Consider the following 25,469-nt stretch of genomic DNA (forward strand, 5'->3'; position numbering starts at 1 on the left):
TGCCGTATAGGTTCGTCTAATAGACGCCATAAAATGAGAGGAAATAGCGGACATGAATATGAATACCGTTTCCACTGTTGCTCTTACACCACATGGCAGCTCAGTGTGAGTGTACTGATGCAAAGTACAGCAGTGCTTGCTAACATTGGTTGTTCCCACAAAGCCGAAGTTGCCACGATAAAGGTGGACACTTGGGCGGATAGCATTTCGTGGGACAAGTCGGGCGGTCGGCTGAGGTCACTTCGGGTACTCCGATGCATTAGCCCAGCTCTCTGTCAGCATCCACCTCACCCCCGTCGAGTGGCCGGTGGACTGCTCGAAGAAGGTGCACTTCTCTGCAGGGTTCATGGGCGAGCCGACGGGGCAGTGGAACGCCTCGGCGAACGGCGCGAAGTGCATGAGTGGTAGGTTGCAGGCCTTCGCAGCCTCATCCGCGGACTCCTTGGGGGCGCAGAGAACGTAGCAGTAGGTGAGGAAGAAGACTTGATCCGCCGTCGACTCCTCCAAGTAGGGAAGCTGCAGCATCTTTGTCGTCTCGTTGCCGTGCGATGCTTGTCGGTACGCGGAGAAGGCCGTCTCAATGGCTGGAACGTGCGGGAACAGTCCCGTCGGGGTCGCGGCTAACCACAAGTGCTTTGTGCGATGGCTCCCAGGCAGGCTTGCGTCTTCCGAGCCGTTGCGGGTGGTAGCGACCGGCAGTGTCCTTCCGGAAGGGACGTGGACGGGGCACAGCAGCCTCTTCTGATAATCGGGAGACGCCTCGGGACCCCACCAGGGGCTGTCATGTCCCTTCGAATCCAGGGTACTGCCGATTGGGTCGAACGAGCGGCACATCTCACGGGCCACATAGGATCCGACACCGCCGAAATTCATGGCCGATATGCCGTCGGCAGTGAAGGCGGGAGCCTCCAGTGCGTCCAGTGATAAGTGAATTACGTTCGTGTAGTACACGTAGGACGCGAGCGCGGAGGAGCGCTCTGCGAGCCGTCGCCGGTAGACGTCTTCGTAGGTGGCGCTGGCTACGTAGCCGTGCAGCGTCTGGCTCGCGTGGAGGAATCGCTCGATGAAGCTGTGGTTGTTGCTGTGGGGGGAGAAAGCCTCGTACAGCAAGCGCAGACCATTCGCGTCGAAGAAGTCCTCCGTGGGGAAGACGTCCCGTTTCATGGCGTCCAGTTTGCGGATCGCTTCGTCCTTGGAGTCACTGGACGCCCAGCTCAGGCTCGCGATGCTGGCCTTGGCCACATCGGTGAGCTTCGAGAAAACGTCGTCTACTCGCCCGCGAACCTGAAAGCAGGAGTAAATGACGGGCATTTTAATGTATTGCACGAACGAAAGACTAGTAATGTATCGCTGCTGTTGTGTTTCCGTGCGTTGTCGGCTAACTTATTCTGAGCTCGAACGGAAAAAACTCAGCTGATGTTCTCTGGAAGAATGTCTTGCACTGGAACAGTACCAGATTGTTTCTTCAAGGCGCGATATAATGGTTACAACGGATAGACCAAATGGCGAAAAAATGGCAACATGAGTGAAACACACCGGAACGCCCACAAAAGATCGACCTTGTACTCCAGTGCAACAGTTAGGAGAAAAACACTTCAGCGCGCAGAGAACAAAACTGACGCCACCCAATGCGGCTAAGATCCTTAGGTGCTTTGGTAGCAGTTCTGGGGCTAGTTGGTGTGTTGATCGTCTGAGTTCAAACTGCGTGATAACGAACGTGGACAAAAGAGGAAACTGGTAAGGTGCGACATATACTCCTGTCTGAAGAGAATCTTGAGCTAGTTGCTTTTGCATCCTGAAGTTAACAGCGCAGGACGCAGACGGGGACACGGAGACGAAGGCACAACAAGTCCAGTATGTGCAGTTCTCGCGCAGTTTCCACTGAGGTGCGTGGAGGTTTCCCTGACACTTGGACTGTGCAGCTTGCTGTTGACAGCTCAAGAGATCCTGCATCACTGCAAGGAAGCCGCGCTATCATCAATAAAAGGACAACCCGCACATATATGTGGGCTCATTCACGCAAATACGGATCTAATTTCGTGGTGCTTACTGCTACAGACGACCTAAAAGAGCAATATCTGCTGAAAGAAATGAGATTTCGGTTAGTGTGATTATGGGTGTGAGAACGATAACAGATCCTAGCCGCCAGATCACAAAACTATGAGATTGTGTCGATGCTCGACCGTCCTGCACGTTTTGGATTGTGATAAAAAGGGGTGTCCTGTGCTGGTGCATTCTGATAAGACCACCAAGTGCCACCAACGGCGTTTCCCTCTGCTCCATTCTTATCCTAAGGAAGTGCGTAGACGTGGAGCTGCAATTTATCAAAGGAAGAAACCAAAATATTTAGCATCTCGAACAGAAGAAATGCCCATCAGTCTGGCACTGAGAGCATCCAGAGAGGTATGTCAGTAGGCCACACGTTGAGCTTGGCACATTGTATCGAATAGCGCATCGCTGTACCAACAGCGAATACATTACCACAGCCATCTCCAAAGATTCGCTTTCGAAGTGTGGCAGGGCAGAGAGTTCCTGGTTTCCTAAAGCTGTTGACATCCTCACCTCGGCCGTGTACCGTGCGGTCAAATGCTTGGCGGCGCTGAGCAGGCCAAGGCGGGAGTCGACGAATTGCAGGCAGGCCGCGCGTTTGCCTTCGAGCGCCCTTTGGTTTGTGCCGAACACGATGAGGGGCGCGTCAGCCACGACCCACAGGTACGTCTGGACCAAGACCCACGCGACGGCGTCAAGCAGTGTCTCCGCACTGTCCGCGTAGTCAGACAGCAGTTTGTCGATCTCGGTCAGGAGCTGCATGCTGTGTACAATCACTGTGTCGTCCGAAGTCAGCTGGACCAGGCCACCTAGGTGCCTGTTCAGCAGGTCCTCCCAGAGGCCATGGTCCCACAGCGACGGCGTCATCTTCATTGAAAAAGAGAAGGAAACGAGATGAAGACGAAAATCTCATTCGCCCACCTGACTTTCTGCCGCCCCCTGCTACGCTTGCCTTCTCTTGGAATCCACTCCGTTACCCTTAAGGACCAGTGGTTGTCTTGACTTCGCATTACATGCCTTGCCCAAGCCCACTTCTTCCTCTTGATTTCAACTAGGGTATCATTAACGCGCGTTTGCTCTCTCACCCACTCCGCCCGCTTACGATCTCTTAACGTTACACCTATAATTTTTCATTCGTTCCATAGCTCGCTACGTTGTCCTTGACTTAAGCCGAACTCTTTTCGTTAGCCTCCACGTTTCTGCCCAATAGGTGAGTACCGGTCAGATACAGTTGTTGTAAACTTTTCTCTTCAGGGATATTGGTAAACTGCCATTCATGATCTGAGGGAACCTGCCATATGCGCTCCACCCCATTCTTATTCTTAAAGTTATTTCCTGCTCATGCTTCATGCTTCAATATGAAGCATTTAGAGTGACGTTCCGCGGGAGATAATTAATATTTAGAGGGATTTACTGAAGTGATATCATCGAGCCAAAGCACCAGTCGCTCGTGAGAAACGCTCTTCCTTGGGACACCGCTGTTTCGATACAAACATACGGAGGAGTGAATGGCACTCCCGGAGGGCATATAATCTTTACGCTGATAAGAGTTTTAACTGTTTCCGAGAAACTGCGACCATGAGGAGACAGTTTCCTCTCAAACGTATGTGCGCAAGTGCATCCCTTCATGTGGTACATCACTTTCTTCCTACCGCTCGGAGAAACCTCGATTTACTTTCAGCAGTGTTAACAACGAAGTATCTTGCGAGAAATGTCCACCACAGATGACAGTATAGCTTTGCTGTTTTTTACAGGGAAATAAAGTTGTTGTTGTTGTTAGCCTTTGAAAGATAGCATGTACCCACACTGGGGGATCGGCCAAGAATCGGGAGGCAAAGGTTGCTATTCTCCTGTACATTCTAAGGGCAAAAAAAAAAAACAGCACACAGGAGAGCAACACCGGGGGAGTCTACTACAAGGAGGGCAGGGAGTGAAAAAAGATATGAGTTTGGATTGAAGAGAGAGAGAGAGCGAAAGAGAGAAAAAAAGAAGTGAATAATTCAAAATATAATAAAACACAGAAAAGAAAATACTGTAAGCTTTAGCAAACCAGTCGATGGGATTCCAGCAAGAAATTTTGAGCAGCGTCACAAACGGACCCGTGGCTGAACCCGAGCGTGGTGGCGCCAAATGATAGCAAGAGTGGGCTGCTCAAACTAAGGCCAAGGTGCTGTAAGGGCAACTCCAGCAGTCTTCTTCTCAAAGAGGGGAAACGACGACAGTGGAGCCAAAAGTAGAGCCATCCTCCAACTCCTTTTGTCCATACCGGGAGCACTGCGCAGGCGCACATGTGAAGGACGCGTTTCTCTCTTTAGGCAATTCATCGGAGTACGCAGCTGCTGGAGAAAGTACAGCAGCTAGTTAACCCATTTTGAGACAATACCAGTTTTGAGAGTACGTATACAAGCCAGATCCTTAAGCGGAGCATGGGCCGACCTTGTCGAGGTCGCGCAGAGAGAACCACGCCTGGGAGCCGGGAGCACCCGCCCATAGCACCAGCAAGAGGCGCTGCTCGGTGTCGAGGAGTTCAGTGACGTTGTAGACGTCGTCGGCGGAGGATGCGTTGAGCAGCCGGCGATGGTCGCTCACATAGCGCTCGTACTGGTTCTGCTGGATGCGCTCTTCGCGGTACTCCTGCCAGGGGGCGTCCATGTCACCTTGCGACAGCACCACCCACGACGGTTGGTCGCTTTTTTCGCCAATGTGCACGCGCACCTGCATGAAAGCAGAGCGGTGCGTCGTTTACAAATTTACCGAAAGGTTCAACTCATTAGCGTTAACGGTTCCATTCGGCGCAATACCCGGCGTTTGTGGGCGTTGTGACTGTCCTGATTGGTCGAGGTAGTCGTGAAATCACAGTCAAGCAATTAAAGGAAGAATTGGCCGGCGCTTGGTCAAGTACTGGAATGGAGCCCTCTGTCTTTTGGGCAACAATGCGCAGACGCTGCCTCTACGCCACCAAGGAACGCTATCGCGTAAGAGTCCTAAAGTGAAAAAAAAAACTGTCCCTCCAAGTGTTTTAAAATGAAACCCAGTCGAAAAACGCACAAAAAAAGTTTCTGTCGTCGCAACATATTTTTGTAGCATTTTTGATCATAAAATTGGAACAACGACAGAAATCTTTGCAGTAACAAAGGAATTTTCTGTAGTTATTACGGAAAATTACTGCACAAAAACAGACTGCAGTGAAGTACCGTAGAAATATATTACAGTACTACAGAAAAATCTGTCGTTACTACATTAGGACAAAACATAATGCAGTACTTTGGGCACCGTTCGTTCGTCTTTTAAGACTGGGATACAGCAACAAAAAGAGGGCTGCTTCTGCACCGTTTGAATTGAATGCTAATCTCGGCAAATGCAGAGCGATTTCTGGCTCCAGTGGGCTGTGAATTAGAACCGGTGCTTAAAATAAAAGACCAAAATGGACAAAAAGGCTCATATTAGAGGCTATTTGATTTTTGTTCTTGTTCGTAATGTTTCCCGCTGCCCTGCTGCAGTCATTGCATGGAACTCCGGGCCAGTCAAGCTGTCGCTGAGCAGCTTTTTCCCTTCTTTCCCCCGCAATCGTTGTGCCTCCTTGTTTGTGGAAATGAAGCAGATCTATAGCTTTCAGTGCAAATGAGAAAAGGTAAACATATTTGGCGCATTTGTGGATCGTGCATATTCCATTAAAGGGCAACTGCAGCACTTTTTTGAAAATTTCGCGATATTCAAGGATTCTAATCTATATAGGCTGTAGGTAAAGCATGCCAAGTGTTATTGCACTACCGTATAAAATAGTGACGTAATCGAGGATTGAATTTTGCGCTTCTCCTCAATGCACCAAAGGAGTGCAGAGAAACACAGCGTGACGTCACGGAAGGTATAATTTCAAATTACCGCTGTCGTCAGCCACACCCTGCCCTGACACGTTGGACGCTGCCAAACAACTCTCGGCAGGGTTTGCCGTCGGTGGCGTTGGTTTTTTTCCTTCAAAGCAGGCGCTTTTGCCTTGGAAATGTACCGATACCTTCGATGACGTCATCATGCGCCCCCAACTTAGCGTTGTGCGCTGCGGAGAAGCTTGAAGGGCGTCCGGATTTTAATCGGTGATTACTTCACTATTTCAAGTGCTAGCCCAAAAATACTTCGCATGCTTTACTTGCAACTTTCACACATTCGACCCTCTTAAGCTCGTTGAATTCTAAAACCTATGCAGTTTCCCTTTAAGAGCGCAAAAAATTTCTTTGACATGCATTTAGTATATTTCTGTTCTCTTCTGTTCTCAAGGGTCTGCCCGCCCAAAAGAGTGACAGTAGCTTGTATTGATGCATAAGGCTTAAAAGCAAGTCGGTACCTTCCGCGCAACCAAAGATTTAATAATCTGAAGAAATGCATGAAATATTTAACGAGCTGATCAAACCGTCCAGTTATATTTGGATGAAAAAATGAAAGGCGGCGCAACGAGGACACAAACAAGAGAGGGACACCACATGCGCACTGTGGTGTCCCTTTCTTGTTTGCGTCAGTGGTGTCCCTTTCTTGTTAATGTCTTTGTTGCGCCGCCTTTCATTTCATCACGGACCTACTCGCCCCTCAGGCCGTTATTATTATATTTGCATGCTTATGCGGTATTTGATTTATGCAACAGAATTTCTTTCAAAGGTGTGAACTGCCCAAGATTACGAGTATCAGGTATTAGCAACCACCTACGTGTATTTGAAATAATTGTGCTTTGTTCAGGTGAAAAATATACGGGTAAACATATCGAACAGCACACATAAGCTTACTCAACCTTTAGTCACCAGCTAAAACTGACCATATATTTGCCCCGAGTATTTTCATTTAAGGTGTTCGAATGTTACCTTCGCAATGCACTGCAAAGATAATTTTCTAATAAGGCACTGGTAGGTGAGCACTGTTAACATTGTGATCGAAACAATGCGGAAAGGAGAAATTATTTTGCACAGGAACTGACCAAGCTTACGACATTTAAAAGACGAAGTTAAAAAAATACTGAATTTAGGAAACCAAATTTTGATTTTGAGGATTTTGAAAATTACCAGCGAGGACAGGATTTTCCAAATTTAAAACATCACATTTAGAAAAGTGGCAGCTCTGTAACGAAAAAGTATTAAAATATGGGAACCACACCATCTGAAGAAAATCTAGCTGACGAAATGACTCCCTGATGTGATTGTCTTGCGCATTACTAGACAGGACTGAACGTCATAAGCATACATCATTATCGGATTGATTCCGCGCAAAGATTGTTATTTTCCTTCAGGAACTGTACGATTATAGTAAAAATGTCAACTTTGTTACATGCCTCTGTTTTTCTCGGCACTTTGCAGAAATTCGGTAGGGATATCGCAATATGCATTGCTGCAAATGAAATATATTTCGCCGGAATCCGAGCAGCGATTGCATAATGAGATGATACCTGGGCGCCCTGCTTGTCTGCATCGCAAGTGGTGATTTGAGTGGAACTAAAGGTCATTTTCGTACACAAGCCCTGAAGCGTTGCTAAGTGCTTACACGCACACACGCACGCACACACACACAACACACACACACAACACACACACACACACACACAACACACACACACACACACACGCACACACACACACACACGCACACACACACACACACACATCACACACACACACATCACACACACACACATCACACGCACACGCACACACACACACACACACACACACACACACACACACACACACACACACACACACACACACACACACACACACACACACACACACACACACACACAAAAAGTTTCTTTTTCATTCCCGGCAGGCTTAATGCCGAAAACTAGAATGAACTCAAGCGTCTCAAGTACAGGCGGAATTTTAGACTAAGAGGAAAATTTTTCGACCGCAACTTCGAGAACTCTGCCACAGTATACAGAATTAACGATATACAGAATATTGCTTACCGATCAGCCAGCAGTACTATGTGTAAATCCGGCTTACTTTTAATTAGTAAACAACGTTACGAAACGCACGGTGTTTCACCTAAGGCTGTGATATTTTTTATTGTTGGCTTTTTGGGTTTGAAGCGCGCTTTTCTATGCATAACATTGTCAACGGTGTAGTGCATCACAATACAGCTAAGCCGCACGAACTGGCAAGTTTACTGTTAAGTACCAGGTTGACTGGCAGGTACTTCAATGCGGTGCAGCGGTGACGCGAACGGCATTTCCGAAATTTTAAAAATTGATACGGATATTACATACGATAGGCTACAGGTCTTTCAATAAATAAGACGCTTAACAGTTAGCACCTGCCATTCAGCCTAGCAGTTAATAGTTAACTTGCCAGTTAGTACGCCTTAGCTGCATTCTGATGCGCTACACCCATAACTTTACTATGCCGAAAAAAGCGTTCTTGTAACTCAAAAATCCAATTTTAAAATACTGCTGACTTAGGTGAAGCACCCTGTAGAGCTACTTGTCTTTAACGGTGTCTTTCCCACTGTCAGTGTTACCGTTATTGACTAATCTGTTCAGGAACTTTTCTATTGTGCCACAGCTGTGAAGCTTTTGCTTCCTGTCTTATCTACAAGCAGTCGTTCGACACTCAACTGCCTTTTACAGTGGGCACTTGTCCCGTGATTGCTCTCCCGCGTCTCGATGTTAGCACCTACAAACATGCTCCGACTCATGGAAATCAGTTGCATAAAGCCATAGTACAAACAGTCCACCGGACTTAGGTCCTGTAAAAGGCACTTAAAGGCCTTTGGAAAGTGTCGGCAAGAAGACACTCGAGTCCAGACTACCTCGCCTGGGAGTGGGAATTTCCTTTTCACCAGAAATAAGCACCCGCCGAAGGCTTCTTCGAAGGTGCACTTTTCGAGGCAAGGCATTTTTGAAAAATGAAAAATTAAGTACTTGATTTGGGTAGAAAACCTCCAGTAGTGCGTCGGTAAGTCTGAGTTTAGTTCGTCATAAAAACGTTGTCATCGTCACGTTGTCTGCGCGTATTTCTCTGGGAGCGCGCAGTGTTTCGCACCTTGAAGAGAACGTTGATGTTCCAGCTGAGGGCAAGGTTTAGCAACACACTGAACGGGTGCGGCGGCGCCTTGTATGGGCTTCGCGTGCTGGGCCAGGACAGCCCAAGGGAGCCCATCCAGGAACGAAACACCGCGATGCTGTGGTGTGCTATGCCCGACTTGGGCGCCATACAGCTGGCAAAGAAGCTTGCCGCCATGCTGATGGTCTGCCCGTCCGCAGCGCTCTCCACATCCCTGAAGAAAGGCGGAGGGGAGGGCGTTAAGGGCAATACCCCACACGACTGCGGACTGGATGCGCTGTAAACACCCTGATTGAGTTTAATGCGGCAACTTGATATATGAGGCAGTGTTAATTCTTGATTTGCCGAGTATCTGTTGTTCACGCTCTCTAGTGTGTTTAGTTAAATATAAATATTTCTACACGAATGACTATGAATGTGTGCATTGCTAGATACAATACGAGGACAATGAAATGCTCTCAAAGGATATGGCGATCCCATCATTTGGATGACGGGATTACTGGACCGAACATGTTTGTGTGTACTAGTGCGATGATTCTACCTGTGGAAACATTGATTCCGGTTGGATGCTTCAAAACGTACCTCCATTCCTCAATTTAACTGGTGTATGCCAAGCCGACAATGGCTTCATGAAGCATAAGCCGGCAAGGGCAGAGAGAGACAGACGGGAGAGGAGGGTCTTTAACGAACAGCTCTGTGCACACCAGAACCTCAAGAGACTAGCTCTTGAGTAATTCCAAGTTGTCATACGACAACCTGAGCAGTTTTCTTGCGCACCGACCACTAGGAAAACGCGTATGAACTTACTCGACGAAGGTAGCTTTAGGCTATTGCTCGAATTTTTTGCATAATCCAGTAACGTATGGCGCAATAATGCCGGCGAGCTCATTCACTAGTTAACGCTTTAACCTCAGCCGAACCAGAGCCCTCGCTTAAGTAGCAAGAGCCTGCGCGCTACCCCAAACTCAGGTGCATAGACTTCTGATCCCTTGGCCCAAACCCTCGGAGGACGGTGGGAGACTCACCCTTCGCCGCACCATAAAAGAGGTCTACCTCGAATTCCGCCTCGACAAACGCCTTTACCCTCCCCCTCATCCATCACTCACGGTGCCGTAGGCTCGCCTTCTTCGGCGCATTCAAATGAATGCATTCATCGCCCCGTCTCGCCTCTTTCTCTATCGCTATCGATCGGACCCTTCCTGCCCCAACTGCCCGTGTATCTATGCAGACCTGGCCCATTGCCTCTTCTATTGCCCAGCTGCTCAGCAGTCGGGTTCTTGCCCCCCACCTTCTTTATCCATCACCACCTGGCTCGACTGGCTTGGCGCTGAAGGGGAGGAAGAACAGCGACAGGCGGTCGACATGCTCGGCCTGTAAATTATGGCTGAATAAAGGTCTTCTGCCACCACTTCTGACGAGCATTCCTTCAAGAACAAATGCCTAAGAAGACAACCACCTCAATATACGTGTTACGAGGCACCTAGGAGGAAAGTGACTACAAGTGCGGCTAGGAGGATTATCTTGACACTTCGAAGCATTTTAGGCAAGAAATCATCCCCTCGTTGTAGTGTGTCTCGCGTTTACCAGGAGGCGAAAGTGCGATACCACAGCTAACTTCGACGTATCATGTAAGTTCCCTACAAATGTATTTTTCGTAACACGGCCACAGTTTTAGATTTCGTTCCAAACCATTTATTACGCATGCATGGCCCGCTTGCCTGATGACGTCTGCGGCGACGTATCATGTAAGTTCCCTACAAATGTGTTTTTCGTAACACGGCCACAGTTTTAGATTTCGTTCCAAACCATTTATTACGCATGCATGGCCCGCTTGCCTGATGACGTCGGCGGCGACGTCACGGCGCAGCTTGCGCGCGAAGGGCAGCGCCGAGACGCGCTTCCAGTTTCCGCATGCGTGGGCAAAGAAGTCGTGGCACGGGTCTGCGCCCGCGTCCATGGCGAGTGAGAGGCGGCGGCCATGCTGGCGGCATCCTTCGGTGTTGCACGTGGCCGCCCGGTCACTGAAGAACGCCCGCGTGGTGCTCAGCATCATGACGCCGACGAAGAGCAGCAGGAGGGCGGAGGCTACTCCCATGACGCACCTCGTGAACATCTTGCTTTGGGCCGGTTGCTCGGACTTGCGCTGCGCAATGCATATGTCGAGTCCCGCAGTTGTCCAATGCTCTGACCAGGCTGAAATTTTAAGGCGACAGCCTTCAATGGCTCATCGTTGTCGACAGAAGGTTGTCAGCAGAGGTGTCACGCTTTTCTAGTCGGACCAGAAAGGAATCTTTTTGCACGATGGGATTCGAACCACCATCCTTCCGTTCCGCAGCCGAGCGTGCTAATGGCTACGCTGCTTCCTGCCTACGCATGTGTAGTTCTTCTTGTCTAGGACGCTGGAGAGTGTTTGCAGAAAGGTGTCCAATCAGACGGATGCCTTCCAAACGCCCTCCAGTGTCTCCAAGCATTTAAGATTCACGAACTATTGTGTACTTAACATCTTAACCACACATCAGTGACACAAGCAGCAACACTGCGCTAAACGCTTTCGCTTCACCGGACTTTCGATCAACAAAGTATCCCGCTGAATTTTTATCTCGGCTCATTAAAATATGGCAAGAGTATTTTCACGCAAAGAATCAAAAAGCACTCACAGAACGGAAGGAACATAAGAGGCGCCCGGAGGACGAAACGCGAAAGATGTATACACTGTGGGCAAGAAAGGACTAGGATGGATGTAGGAATTATGCCGATCGCCGATTAACGATATTGCCATAACCATTAGTCCTTGAAAGGCCAGCCGCTATTCCTTAAGGGACTAAAGGCAAAGCGATCGCCAGCTACAGCTGGTTGCTCCATGGATTCTCTTGAAGCGTTAAGTGCGGAGCACCCAAAGCCACCCTCAATCATATTATTTTCGAATGCTGCGCGGTCAAACCCACGGAGCATTAGCGACTCTCCAACCTAGAGCAGTGGGAGACTGCGTTGTCCAACTCTGACCTGGAGGTACAATTGCGTGCGACGGGCAGGGCGGAGAATTTGGGATAAATGTCCGGATTAATAAAAGTTCCTGTTTTCCATTGCCTTCAGCCTACTACTTGCCTTTTGTTGAGCGAGAGATGGGGGGGGGGGGGGGTAGCGGGGGGGGGGGGGGGTAGCGGGCAGAATTCGAGTCTACTGTTCTGTATTGGAAAGTAATTTCATGCTACGAGACCATCCTCTCTCTAGCCGATCGGTGATCCGAATCACCCACGGCCCGCCTATAAATTCTTGGTCTTATGGTTGGCTTTTTCGGTTATCTCACTGTCGCAGTGAGCTGGAACCTATGCACGTTTAATTGTTCGTATTTTGACGCATTAATTTGGATAGAATTTTTAATGCGGTACTGCATACTGACGCCTTTTCAAAGCTCGTATTGCCGTTTTACAGTCGTTTATTATGATTTTGGAATTGGTTGCAGCAATAACCATAGCTATTAAAGCTTCTCCTTCTGATGGATGTACCTTATTTCTAACTGAGGCGCTATTGAACAGCTTTCATGTGTGATCGGCTAGCACTATACGGAAAGCATTTTGGTTGGCGTGTTTTCATTATCGACGCTTACTGCGTTGGGTTTAGAGAAGGATTTTTGGACCGCATTAGCTCAAGCCCTCCTCCCGCCCTCATTATGCTCCGGATGCACGCTTTAAGGTACAGGCGTGTCTTATAACTGTTTCTGTATATGATTTAGAATGTTTTAATAGAGCTGATGAGTGTTGTGAAAGCATATGATGCCGTTTAACAGAAATCGGTCGTTATTCAGAAAAGTCTTTAGTACTGGAAGGTTAAATGAGCTTTAGTAGCTCTTGAATCGTGTTATGGATTCCTAGCTGCAGAAATCTTTCTGTCCTATGGTAGTAAGGAAGATATAATGGCACTTTATGGGCATTACGGATTACCCAGTTTGTCCTCTACTTGCTTGCTCTTTCCACTTAAGGTGACGAGTATATGATGCTTCTTAACATACCTCGCTTAGCGGGAGTTAAAAGACAAGATCCACAAGTCGTTAGTGAAGTACCCGTGATCCGTATTGTTCTTCGGCCAATTTTTACTGTGAAATTCCTCACTTCCTTTAAATACCGCTTTCCCAGGATCACCGTCCTGTCTTCACATCTGCCATTCCAAATGCGGCAGACCATGGTTATGACCGAAATCAATGCAGGAAATCGATACCAATGGTACTTTAAATGTACTTTTCCGCCAGGGACCATATCTAAGACCATGAGATGCAGAGCAGTAACGCCCGTTAAGCGCACGGCAGGAGCTGTTGTCCTGCCATAGGCCATAACTACGTTCTTCTCGCTCGCATGGCACTTCAGCTTTACCCGCATATAGGTCGCCAGGTGCTTCCATATATTCAACAACTACATTAGGGTCACTGTCCCTACAGTCGGCGAGATGACGCTCTCAATGCGGGCGCTCAGCAATGGCGACGAATTTAAGATGAACTGTCACGGTAGATTTCCCGCTCACCTGTGACTCCGGAGAAGTCTCCTTACGGCGTTTTCGCCAGTTAACGGGAAGCCTAGCGATCACTATGTCCGAGGCCGGCGTGAGGGACGCGCGCCAGGCGCCGAGACGCGAAGACTTGACCACTGGTCCTCCGGCTTTGCCTTGCTCGCGATGGACGCCGCCGGGGCTGGTGCGCTCCACGGAAGCCCTCCTTGCGTAAGACCTGCCCTGGACCACCAGCGTGGGTGGAATTCCATCAAGCCCTGGGGATGAACTGCCGCTGTCCAGCGCCTTGATTCCGGGCAGTCGTACATCCGCCGGACCGACGGACGGCGTTTCGATCTGCACTTCCTGGGGGCACTCAGCGTCATCGGTATCAGTTTGGTTGAGTGCCGACGTTGGTTCGTTGGCAGCAGGTAACAGGCATTCGAGTGCTGTAGGCTTCAGGGCCTGAGGCTGGACTGTTGAAGGCCCAGGACCTGGTCACAAGGCGAATTCAGGTAAATATGTACGTTCCCAGTCTCCAGGTGACACACATGATGGTTGTTGATCATTCTAGCTCGGCAGGAGAAAGGGTGAGTAAAGTGATGACAGTGGCTCTCCGTTTATTGGAATCGAATTTGATCGTGAGCGGTTTACAGCAAACTTTATGTCACGAGCCAAAGCAAAACGTCTTTCGACGGCAGCAACCATGGCCAACAGCGACCGGCCAGAATGTAGTTAAGCCAGAACCGGCGTCTTTGCAGCCATGTTGCATGCGTGGCTATAGCGCGAGCGCTAGAAATGAGGACGCGCCACAGCATGTGCTTCTGTACTTGTGCTGCTATACTTACCTGAGAGGACGTAAATAGCTAAAGTGATAAATTTACGAAAACATTTCGGATAAAAATTAAAATTGTAAGGGCAATTTGAAAGAAGTTTGGAGAAACAGCGCAGTATTGGAATGACGCGAGTGAGATAAAGATATATCGGAGAGATTCCTATGTGAGCAGCAATCGTTTACCGATGCCTTACCGAAGCATGCAAGGCATACCAAGTTTCTGTCATTGGCATCAACAAAAGTCGCTTCGCGAATTCTGACTCCAATAACTGTCGCCTGCTGCAGGGAAATCACTATGAATGGATGCGTTTGACTCTAGAGTCATGCCAAGCAGCTGGTTGTTAGAAGTGTCTCCAAGAGCTTCAGCACGTGACACATGGCGGCAACAGGCGAGAGCTGTATTGACCTTTTATATTCCCCTCCTCTGATGTATGTTTCATTGAAAGATAAAGTATACCCATTTGGCCAATACGCCAGGAACACTACAGTCTAGCGTTTAAGCAATGAGCCCCCTCAAACTTAAGGTAACCGCAGCCATACATGCAGCCATACAGCAATACTCCCTACGCCTCCGACGGCTGCGTTCCAGTGCCAGACTTTGGAGCCTTCTATAGACCTTTTACATAATTGCGATACATGAGGTGCTCCAAAGCATTGCATGCGTCGGTACTGGCCACACAGAGAACAATTAGACAATATGGGTCAATTTCCGCCCGTACGGTTACTGCGTATCTTGCTTAGTGAAATGCACTCTGGTTGGCTGTTCTTTGCAACAAGTGGAAAGGGTTGAGTACAGACAGTTGGAAAAAAAACGGGGTACAGTGTTAAAAAAATTATCTCATGATCAGAGCTGTTAAGGAAACGTTTGAACCCCAATATTTAATCCCAACATTAAATCGCAACAACACTGAATCCCAACATTGAATCCCAGTGAAAGCCCAACATTGAACCGTTGACCATGGAGGGTCAAGGATTGCTTTATCGAGCCTTTCTTGAACAAAAGCTGCAGACGAGAATACTAAAAATCCCGCAATTGTTTCACAATTGTTAACTTGGTAAGCATGCCTTCTTTCTTTGCACATGAACGCTCGGATGCGTAGAGTCGGTTTATGCCTCGTTTACCGCATGGGCCAGGAGGCGCAGTCGAATCCACGACGTCGGGGGCTGGGTCCCCGGCCGTCGCATCGGCGCCTTTACCGTGCCGGTGCCGCCTGGTGCCGACTTCGGGACTTGGCTCCCTGCCGTGAATGCCGCTACTGGTGGTCGTGACTTCAACCGACTCGCTGGTGGTTCGGTGGCGCTGCAGCGTCCTGTCTCCCTTGGGGTTCTTGGGGGAACGTCGGCGACTGTGCTTCTTTTTGCGGGCCCCTCCTCCACCGCTGGACCCGTGAACTTCGGCGGCGTCTTTGCGCCGCCGCTTCCCGGTGGAAAGCCCACCGGAGGTGACCACTGGCACCGTGCAGTCGTCGCCTTTGGTCGCCCTGCGGTCGGTGGCACCTTCTGGAGAAGTCGCCTGGAAGGCACACGGGAAGCGCCAAGCGTCATTGCGGCGTTAGAACGGAATACGGTTTGGTTTGGTTTGGTTAATGGGGTTTAACGTCCCAAAGCAACTAAGGCTATGAGAGACACCGTAGTGGAGGGCTCCGGAAATTTCGACCACCTGGGGTTCTTTAACGTGCACTGACATCGCACAGTACACGGGCCTCTAGATTTTCTCCTCCAAAGAAATTCAGCCGCCTCGGACGGGATCGAACCCGCGTCTTTCAGAGAACAGAATACGGAAAACTATAAAATACGTGTGGCTGGTTCATAGAGGTCATTATAGAACAGAATACGGAAAACTATATATAATGACCTCTATGAACCAGCCACACGTATTTTAACTTAAAATGCGTTATCGTACCAGTGCCTCTTGATAAGTATAGCGGTGAGTGGTTATTCAGCGCAGAAACGAAGCACACCGGATGAGCGCTAAACTAGCAACAGAGTGCTAGTTCACCGCAAAGCGACAAACAGTTGCGTCACAATTTTTGTACGAATGTTGTCCGAAAGACTGCCACAGTATGGATGTCAGCCAGTGGACAGTATATATATAGAAAAACGATAATTATAGAATTGCCTGAACTGGCTGCGCTCGGTTTGCTGGGTGCGTCATACGGCCACTTCATGACGCCACCCATTTTTCTTGCCATCGCAGGTATTTTCTGCACCTTCTTCGAGTGCACACACTAACACACACAAACCGTTGGCTTTTATCTTAATGGGACTAGTAATGCTTTCACATTAAAAAAAGTATGAAGTGTAGCCCCACTCACTTCTGGCCTATCCACGTCGTCAGCGGCTTTCGGCTGCCGCTGGTGCGACATGGTGGCTGATGAGGTGGAGCGCCAAGGGACGGGTGGCGCTCAGTTCTTGCGATCACAGCTTTCCCTGAAAATGCGCCTGAGGTAAAGGAAAGTGCCAACACAGAGATTGCAGGCGTCTGCATTGCGGAAGAACCTGTCGGACTTGAACCGTTCTAGGCGTAGATTTGACCCATCTATCCTAACATTGTTCCTTGGAAGTTTATTGGTCGATGATTGCGTTGGCGCAAGCACACCATTCTGGCTCACTGCTAGGTTAGATTTGACAAGACACGACTAGTGTCTGCTGGGTGAATGGCACACCCTGTTCTATACGACCGCCCACCTCTTGCATTGTTCAGGAACATCTCTTGTACGCATCGGCTAGAACTGTTCACAGGCTTGCAGGAATGCATGAGTAAGAACAAAAATGAAGATATGTTACTTGTCCTATTTTTTTTCTCAATGAGAGTACGGAAACATTTATTCTGTACCAAACGGCCACTAGAATGACGGCCATAGAAGACAGGAAGCTGCTACTGTACCGAAGCCTAAGTACGCTCTGATGGCGACAGCTGAGGCGAGCATATTTCTGCTCTAGATTCATTTACTGACTGTCGTGATTTGCAGCAGCCCTGCTGCACCGATGTGCAGCGGCAAAGCTGTGCGTACATTCATCACCGCAAGGAACGTGATGGGGCATGATGAATGAGCCTTCCTTTCTTTGCTGAACGCGTATTTTCTATAAAGGTAAAAGCTACGAAATTGATGTCGGCTGCTCGAATCCAGACAGACACGTGCTTGGAGGTTCTCGACAGTGGTGGCATCAATTAACTACGTCGTGACTCACGCTGGCAAGGCTGTGTGCTGGGCCACGTTACTAAAAACGGTTACTAAACGAAATCAAAAGCTGCCTGAACAAATTATAATTATTTTGGCGATAGTAAAGGGCCGGCTCAGATGAAATTACACTTTCTTTGCTTCAAATAGTCAGTCAAACCGCGAGCGCCCTGATATGACAAGCGCAAAGCGCCAATAATACGGGCGGCGTTTCAAGTATCTCCTATAAACTATTTTGCATTAGTTGTCACGTAAAGCCCCACCTCGATGGACACTTCCGAGGCGTACACGCGAAGCGCCTACGCGCACGGACGTACGCTGGAGCCTGTCTGCGCATGCGCAAGGCGCGACGCGCGAGCAGGTGCCAGCGGGGCGCAGATATCTGTGCATGTCAGATATCGGCGCCTGCGCACGGGCGCTCGCGCGCGCGTCGGAAGCGGGGTCCGGTTTACAACAATGGCAGGACCGCGGCGCTCTCGGGGACTCTTTTCTTCCCTGCTTGAAGCTCTTTCAGCCTCCCCCCCCCCCGTTTTCTTGGAATACTTGACGCTCCCCAACCGTCTTCCGTTCACGGCTTGACATGAAGCCAGCACCAGGAGCATGGAGGTACATGCCAGTTTTCGACGCCCGTCGCGGCGCGTGCTGGGCGCGCAGGCGCTTCGCGTGTACGCCTCGGAAGTGTCCATCGAGGTGGGGCGTAAGAGGCTAGGACAAGTAAATTACTGTTGTTCTCATACGTCCCTTCCTTGTTCCCTTGGTTGCTTTACAGTCAGTGATGCAACGTCTGGGTAGCCAGTATTCTGCGATGAGCACAGGCATTGACGAATGCGCCTCATGAACTTCATTAATCAGCTGCCTTGCAAACAGCTCGCGAAATCAATTCACTCGTAACCACAGCGTAGACTTCTGAAGCCGGGGCGACATTGGCAGCGTTGAGTAAGGTAGTTTCGATCGCAACGCTTACAGCGGCTAGTAACTAGACGCCTTAACGCGGGAAGGGGGCCTCGCACACTTGTGCTTACGGGCAACTATCGAAACCAACGTAGCATGGAGAGGCTCCGAACAAAGCGAATTTCCTGCGCTCACCGACACTTGTGGGCTGCTCCGTGAGAGCGTTGGATGTCCTGGGCAGAGCTTTCTAGCACTTCTACGCAAGATGGGTCGGCCTGGTCCTCTTCGAAGTCGAGCAGCGATCGTCTCGCGTCTGCCAGGGTTCGCTGAAGCTTCTTCTTTGCTTTTCACGTGGCACGAGGCACGGAAGACGTTCGTGATATTCTTCTTTACTCCGACTAGAACTGCTACACCTGATCGATAAAATAAAGGCACGTAACCCTATTTCAGTGCCAAAATAAAAAAAATGACGAGAATAGCGTCAGCCAATAATAAAAATAAAATGTTATTGGAGTGTGTCAAGCACATTTTTCTTTTTAGCAGAATTTGTTGCCCCATGGCGAAAAGTGACTGGTTACTAGAAAGAAGACGCACCCATGCTAAATCCCCATGAGCCTACCGCAAGGAGATGAGAACAGATTTCCTTTTCAAGTGCACTCAGAAGTGCATTCTCTCAATATTTTTTCTGACCCTATTGTATGATTCTGCAATTTTATTTTGTTTTCGCCATATCACGCATGCATGCTTGGGCTGGGCATGTAATGCGAAGGCAAGATAACGGATGGTTGTGCAGCTAACGGACTGGATACCGAGAGAAGGCAGCGTAACAGTGGGCCGGTATAAAGTTAGATGGGCAGATGAAATCAAAACGTTTCGGAGATAGTGTGGCCGCCCCTGCCACAGGACAGGCTTAACTGGAAGATATGGGAGCAGACTTTGTCCTGCAGTGGGTGTAGTCAGGCTGATGATGATGATGTTTACAGACTTAGCTTGCGTTTAAATCTCGAATATAATTTCCTTCGGCACCCATTGTCATATCCTGGCCAATCCCAACTCGTCGATACGTTCCTATTCATAAGAGGCCAAGAAAAACAACTGGCGAATGACGCGAAAGGTCCACTAGTCGGCCGCTTACAAGACCGTGGCTTACAAGACTTAAGATGGTTTCAAATTGGGCTACTTGGTTGTAAACGTGGCCATACATAATCGCGCATTTCAAATGACGCAAACAACGCAGGAACGACACAAACACTGGTGCACAATTTTGTATGACCATGTTACATGACTTGCAAGGCACTACAGCACAGCTGCGATACCCTGAGCGACAGATATATCTGGCGCATCCGTGAACCACAGTGACCTGAATACTATTGCACGGGCAAACCGAACACCGAACTGGATGCGCCCTTTGAGGTAAACTACCTCAAAACGGCACTTGCTAAGATGAAAAGGGGCACGGCACCGGTCCGAGTGAAGATCACGGTAAAGCTTCTTGCTAATCTTCCCGATTAAGCATGCGTGCACCTCCTCGACTATATCAACACCATATGGGAGGGTAACCACTCTCCAAATACTGCAAAACCGCCATAGTCATTTTCCTATCTAACACCTGAGGATGACGAATACGGTCCCTACCTCATGGACACGATAATCGCACCGCAAGGTGCGGTCTTCACGCCGCTGCTTTTTGGCACCGCCATGATGTACCTTTCGAGAGAGTTGGCTCGGATACCGGGCATCGAAATGCGTTGTGTGCTGATGACATTTCAACAATGAACACACAGGGGAACCTGGCAGAAACGAAGGGCTGTCTTCAACAGGCCGCCTCCGTCGCCGACTGTTAAGGCTCATTCACACTTGCGAGTCGCAAAGGGCGTGCGACTCGCAGTCGCTTGCGACCAAGTAGCAGCTCGACAACACCGTTGTTCACACTTGCAAGCGCGACCAGCGGGTCGCCTTCTCGTTAGATTCTCGTTTGAAGCGAAAACTCTCGCGAATGACGTTGTTCGCGCGTTTTCGAGAGTTTCGTCTGTTTTGGCCGCGCCTCCTGTACTCGCGCTCGATAGTCTACACTGCTATTCGCAATGTAATACAACTACCCGAGCGAAGATTAGGTTGTCGTGACGGTTTTGATGTGCACCGAGGTCGTACAAGCGTCACGAAGACAGAGGCGCGCTTCTCTGTAGGGCCGGCCTACCAGCTTGCAGTATGTCGGCCGCCGCGGCGTCACAAAAATGCGCAAAGATTGCTTGTTCGCGTTCATACCAAGCCCTTGGGTACAGGAATGTAAAAAATGAATCATTTTTGAAGATCGCTGGCCAGTACCGAGTTGCTGGTAGAAGGGATAACAGCGACAAAAGCAAATTTCTTCCCAGAGCCGCTTTGCTGCTGCTGCTCCATGCGGCTCGACTGTTGTCTGCTAGCTCCGCTGCTGAAGGCGTCGCAGAAGTCGAGCATGTCTTGATATTATTATGATACAAGGTCCGCAATAAAGTGGTGACGAAAGAAGCATCTTAATTACTAGCGCTGGCCAGGATCCGAAGCGCCCTCAGTTGCGACATCGATATGAAACCGGCTAGGCTTAGCGACGACTACGGCAGCCCGCTGGGAGCAGCGCAGGTCGTCGCCCGGCGCGCCCGCGAGCGGTGTCGTTGCCGGAAGCTTGGCTCGCTCGCTGATTGGTTCAGAGGTTTGCGACTCGCAGTCGCGAGGCTGAAAAAATCGAGCACCGAGCGACTGGCCCGCGACTGTCGCTTTTCGACCAGGGCGACCGTTTGCGACTGTCGCTTTTCGACCAAAACAGTCGCGCGACCTCTGCGACTCGCAAGTGTGAACGGGCCTTTATGCGTCGGCGTACAGGCTCCAGTGCGTCCCAGCTCAGTCCAAATTTGTCCACATCAAAGCCAAGCGTAAAGACAAGACACGCATCTGCCTGGTCCTACCAGGAGGACCTATTCGTGAGGCAAAGGAAATCAGAATCCTCGGTCTGTACATACACAATCGCCTCAAAACTGACACAGCTATCGCCAAGCTCAGGAAGACTGGTGAACCGGTTGAACGGATGATGCACCGCGTATTGAATAAGCGTGGTGGACTGCTGAGTAGGAATGTGCGTCGGCTTTCCCAGGCCTTCGTCACCAGCAGAGTCCTGTACTCCGTCCCATATCTCCGGCTAACAAAACACGATGCCGAGCGCATAGACGAGTGATACGGAAGGTCACTATATGGGCTCTGGACCTCCCAATCACCACCTACAATGCACGTTTTACCGCCCTTGCCGTGATCAAATCGTTCCAGGACCTCACGGAGGCCCATTTCGTAAATCAGTATACTGGGCTTGTATACTGGGTAGACGCCTTCAGGTCGGCACCTTCTCGCTCGCCTCTATATACAACACGACCAGGAAAGAGAGGGGATGCTTAGGGTACCGGAGCTGTGGACACGTAACCGTCACGTACAAAAATATGCACACGAAGCTAGGCCAGGGAAGACGGGAAGCGCGCGCTCGGCGGCTTGAAACACAGTACGGCAGTAGCTCGGGGGATACTACGCGGAGGTTACCGGACCGGTAACGAGGGGGTAGTACACGGCAGTCGTACTCCACAGCGAAACGTAGGTAAATGGCCTCTCCTTTACGGCCTCCTCCTCAACACAGGTGGAGGAAGACCCCATCGCATATGTGCCAGTAGCGGCATCGATGGCCGCTACTGGCACATATATAACTGGTTCAAAGTATAGGTATCAATTCAGGTGCTACACGCTACTGGTGCTACTCTTTTGGTCAATTTGACCTTCTGTGCAGACAGACGCATCGTTTACAAACGTTAAGTAGTAAGAACTAATGCTCTTAAAACAACATGCCACCGGTGGAATCCGAACCCACGAACTCCGAATTTCGCGTTCGATGCTCTACTCACTTGAGTTAGTTCATGTGTACTACGGAAAAGAGATATTTCCTGGTTATCTACTAGTACTCGTCTCGTGCGCCAAACGAGACAGCCTATCCTAGAGGACTTGCCAACTTCGTTACTCTGTCTGGAGCGTCTGTATCCTTCGACAACTTGCCCTTCTCTTTATTGAAACCTGTCCGAATAAGAGACCGTCGGCTGCTTTTTAGTTAAGGTGTCTGACGTGCATTGCTGGTCCATTCTACCCACTTAATTTGAGCAAGTAGTGTCATTGTCTGAGTTGGGCTGTGAGCTGGTTGCTTATGCTGTCAGAACGAGTCTAGCTCAGCCCTGGGCTGACCGGTGCTTAACAACCCGGAGTATTTCGGAGAGCTGCGGGCTGAGGCGCCAATTTGCAGATATTCATGGTGTTCATTGTGACGGTTGGGCAAATTTTTTATTTTACGCAACTTTGTGACCTTTAAGGCGTGTATATGGCTGGAGTGTCCAGAAAAATTGTCGTTGCATGTAGCTATGCATCCGAGCCCACCTCGCCGGACACTGCACCGATGAACGACGACAGTGGCGTTTTATCCTGCTTTGTATCCTGTGCTGGGGCGTGCGAGCGAGTGTCGGGGCTCGGTTAGCTCTCCGGTAAACTGGGCGCATACTTCCGTGGCTGCATGTGGAGAGTCTGAGGACTGAGGGAGTTTCCGCGGTACACTGTATCTGAACTGGGTACAAAATACTAAAGCGCCATTTTACGGCCTCTGCTGCCATGCGTCAATAAGCAGATTATTGGAATGCGTCAGGTTACAGATGCACTTGTGAAGCGGGGCTTTAAATTTAAGGATTTGTTTCTGTACACCGGAGTCGTATACCTTTAAATCTAAGATGTGATTTCTGTGAAGAAGTATGTAAGCTTTAAAATTTGCAAATGAATGAAAACATAACAACGTCGAGCCATGTATACATAGAAGATGAAGGTAAACGACCAATAAAAGTATACATAAATGCTGCGTGATTTGAAGTGTAGGTTGAGTATTCTCCTATTTTTTTTTTGGGACAGAGAATAAGGAGAACCGTGCTTCGTGGGCACATTGCTTGAATTGCCCCAAGACACACTTTGGTACAGGCAAGGTCATTGATAGTGCTTTTAATGCTCAACACGAAAAAAGAAGATGAAAAAACGAACAAAAAAGAACTTAAATTAAAGTGTCAGGCAAAAAGTTATGCAGGGGTTAGGATCACCGTTGTTCATTGCATTAACTTTTCATTCAATTCTTGTTTTCGTTTCTATGTTCACCCCTTTTCTTGTGACTACCACGAGACTGTACTCGCTTGTCGGAGGTTTCTTTCCTGCTTTCGGTCAATTATTTACCCGATTCTCCCGATACTTGTCTGATGAAAAAACGTGTGTATTCGCCATCCGACGCGAAAACGAAACATCAACGAGAAACCTGAAAGCAATGTCATTATTTGGGAGAAAGGCTGGAGTGCAGGCGAATCCTATTGATGGAATCATAAATTACTGTGTCCGTACGAAAAAAAAGGGCTATTTCCACGTTAAAGCGACGCGCATGCGCAGAAAACACTCAGTACGGCCCTACACGTTTTTATGAGACGGTAATAAAGTGAGGGAACCTCATCCATGTAAAACGAGCGATAACAATTTCTGGCCTAAGTGTAGCAGAGTTAGCAGAGTTGAGATAACTCTGACAGAATGTATGGCATTACGTCTGAATACTTTGAGGAATTTCATTCGTCCAGTAGCCTGCTAATGTGCACATGCCAAATGAGGGTGAAAGGGAAAATGTTTGTTTCTGTACCTTAATTGTGCTACCGGATGGTGAGTCGAGAGTCCGACGTGAGGGGCAACATAAACGCATTGAGAACGGCCCGTCTAGAACTCCACAGGTCGTCTTTTTGAAAGATGCACAGTCAAGTTAGGGCTGGTGCTGCCTTATTTAGATCAGTCGCTCTAAATGAGGCAACGATTTGGAGAACTCGCGCTGCGCCATTTCGTCGTCGGGTTCTTCAGGGTCTGTTCACTCCTCGAGGCGGTTGGGACAGCTGCTTTTAGAGCGGATGTACGGCCAGGGAAGTAAGCAGACGGAAAGACGCACACCTGGAACGGAAGCTTAAAGCGCATAGTCAGGAAACGCCTGCTCCAAACACACATGCGGCCGCTGTCGGCCTGACGATAGGCTCGTGTCTCGTTCGAGGAAGCGTCGACTGCCTCGGCTGCCACATGCAGGCGACGGGCTGCTACGCCGCCTCCAACCGCCGCTGTCACACAGCTCAACGGAAAGTACGGCATCGAGTTCCACGAGCGCATCGAGGCCTGCGACGGCTGCGACGTCTTCACCTGTCACGGGCAGCTCGTTTACCGTATCGAATCTGGACCAGGAATAGGTGACGGCGTCCCATCTAAAGGCAGTGTCCATGCATGTGGCTACGACGCTCGCTTGTGCATTCCAAGCAAACGCAACAACAAAATTGGTAGCAGCCGTAATAACTGACGGGAGATAAAAATAAAGCGGCGCTAAGGAGGCCACACGGAGTCTCCGCGACGCCGGACCTGACAGCACGCTTCGGACCTCCTTCGAAGGAGTTGCGGGACACAGGAGGCTGTAGACCTGGCAGCGAAGACGGCAGCGAGCTACTGTGGACGTCGTCGTGAGCTCACGGCATCCCGTAATCGTCCACTTAGACGCGTGGGAATTACAGCAATTAGGAGACCCGCGGGGTGCCTGGACGCGAGAGTTGCCCGCTCCGCCCCCTTGCCTTTGGCTGTGACCTTTCTCGCTGCCCAATTGAGAGAAAGGGGGGGGGGGATGGGGGAGACAGACGTTGCGGCAGACGCGTCACTGTAGTAGCGGAGGACCTCGCGTGCCCCCCTCCCTTTCGGCGCCGATGTCGGCGGACAGGTCGTGATTTCGGGGCGAGCTCTGAGCGAGGCGTTGATCGGCGGGGTCGGGGGTGGCACGCTTTCGCTTTCGGCCGTCGCTTGCGCTCGACGCGCTGGTGATGCGTGCTCCGCGCCTTGCGTGAGAGGATTGTTGTGAACGGATGGTCGCCTCCGGCGCTGGACATCGCATCACAT

General features: G+C 49.7%; 1 protein-coding gene and 1 pseudogene across 1 annotated transcript; both read right to left on the reverse strand.

Annotated features, from left to right (window-relative positions):
• Positions 1-237: 237 nt before the first annotated feature.
• On the reverse strand, positions 238-9,239 carry LOC149362439 (neprilysin-1-like). The gene is made up of 4 exons (XM_089568305.1): positions 9,069-9,239; positions 4,486-4,764; positions 2,563-2,916; positions 238-1,284 (listed from the first exon to the last, which is right to left on the reverse strand). The coding sequence occupies exons 1-4, from the start codon at positions 9,237-9,239 to the stop codon at positions 238-240; spliced, it is 1,851 nt and encodes a 616-aa protein (XP_089424431.1).
• A 1,899-nt stretch (positions 9,240-11,138) lies between these two features.
• Positions 11,139-16,769, reverse strand: LOC149362440 (uncharacterized; annotated as a pseudogene).
• Between the last annotated feature and the right edge of the window lie 8,700 nt (positions 16,770-25,469).

This window comes from Amblyomma mixtum, chromosome 2, assembly GCF_055824585.1.
Source record: "Amblyomma mixtum isolate Tamu chromosome 2, ASM5582458v1, whole genome shotgun sequence".
Taxonomy (NCBI): Eukaryota; Metazoa; Arthropoda; class Arachnida; order Ixodida; family Ixodidae; genus Amblyomma; species Amblyomma mixtum.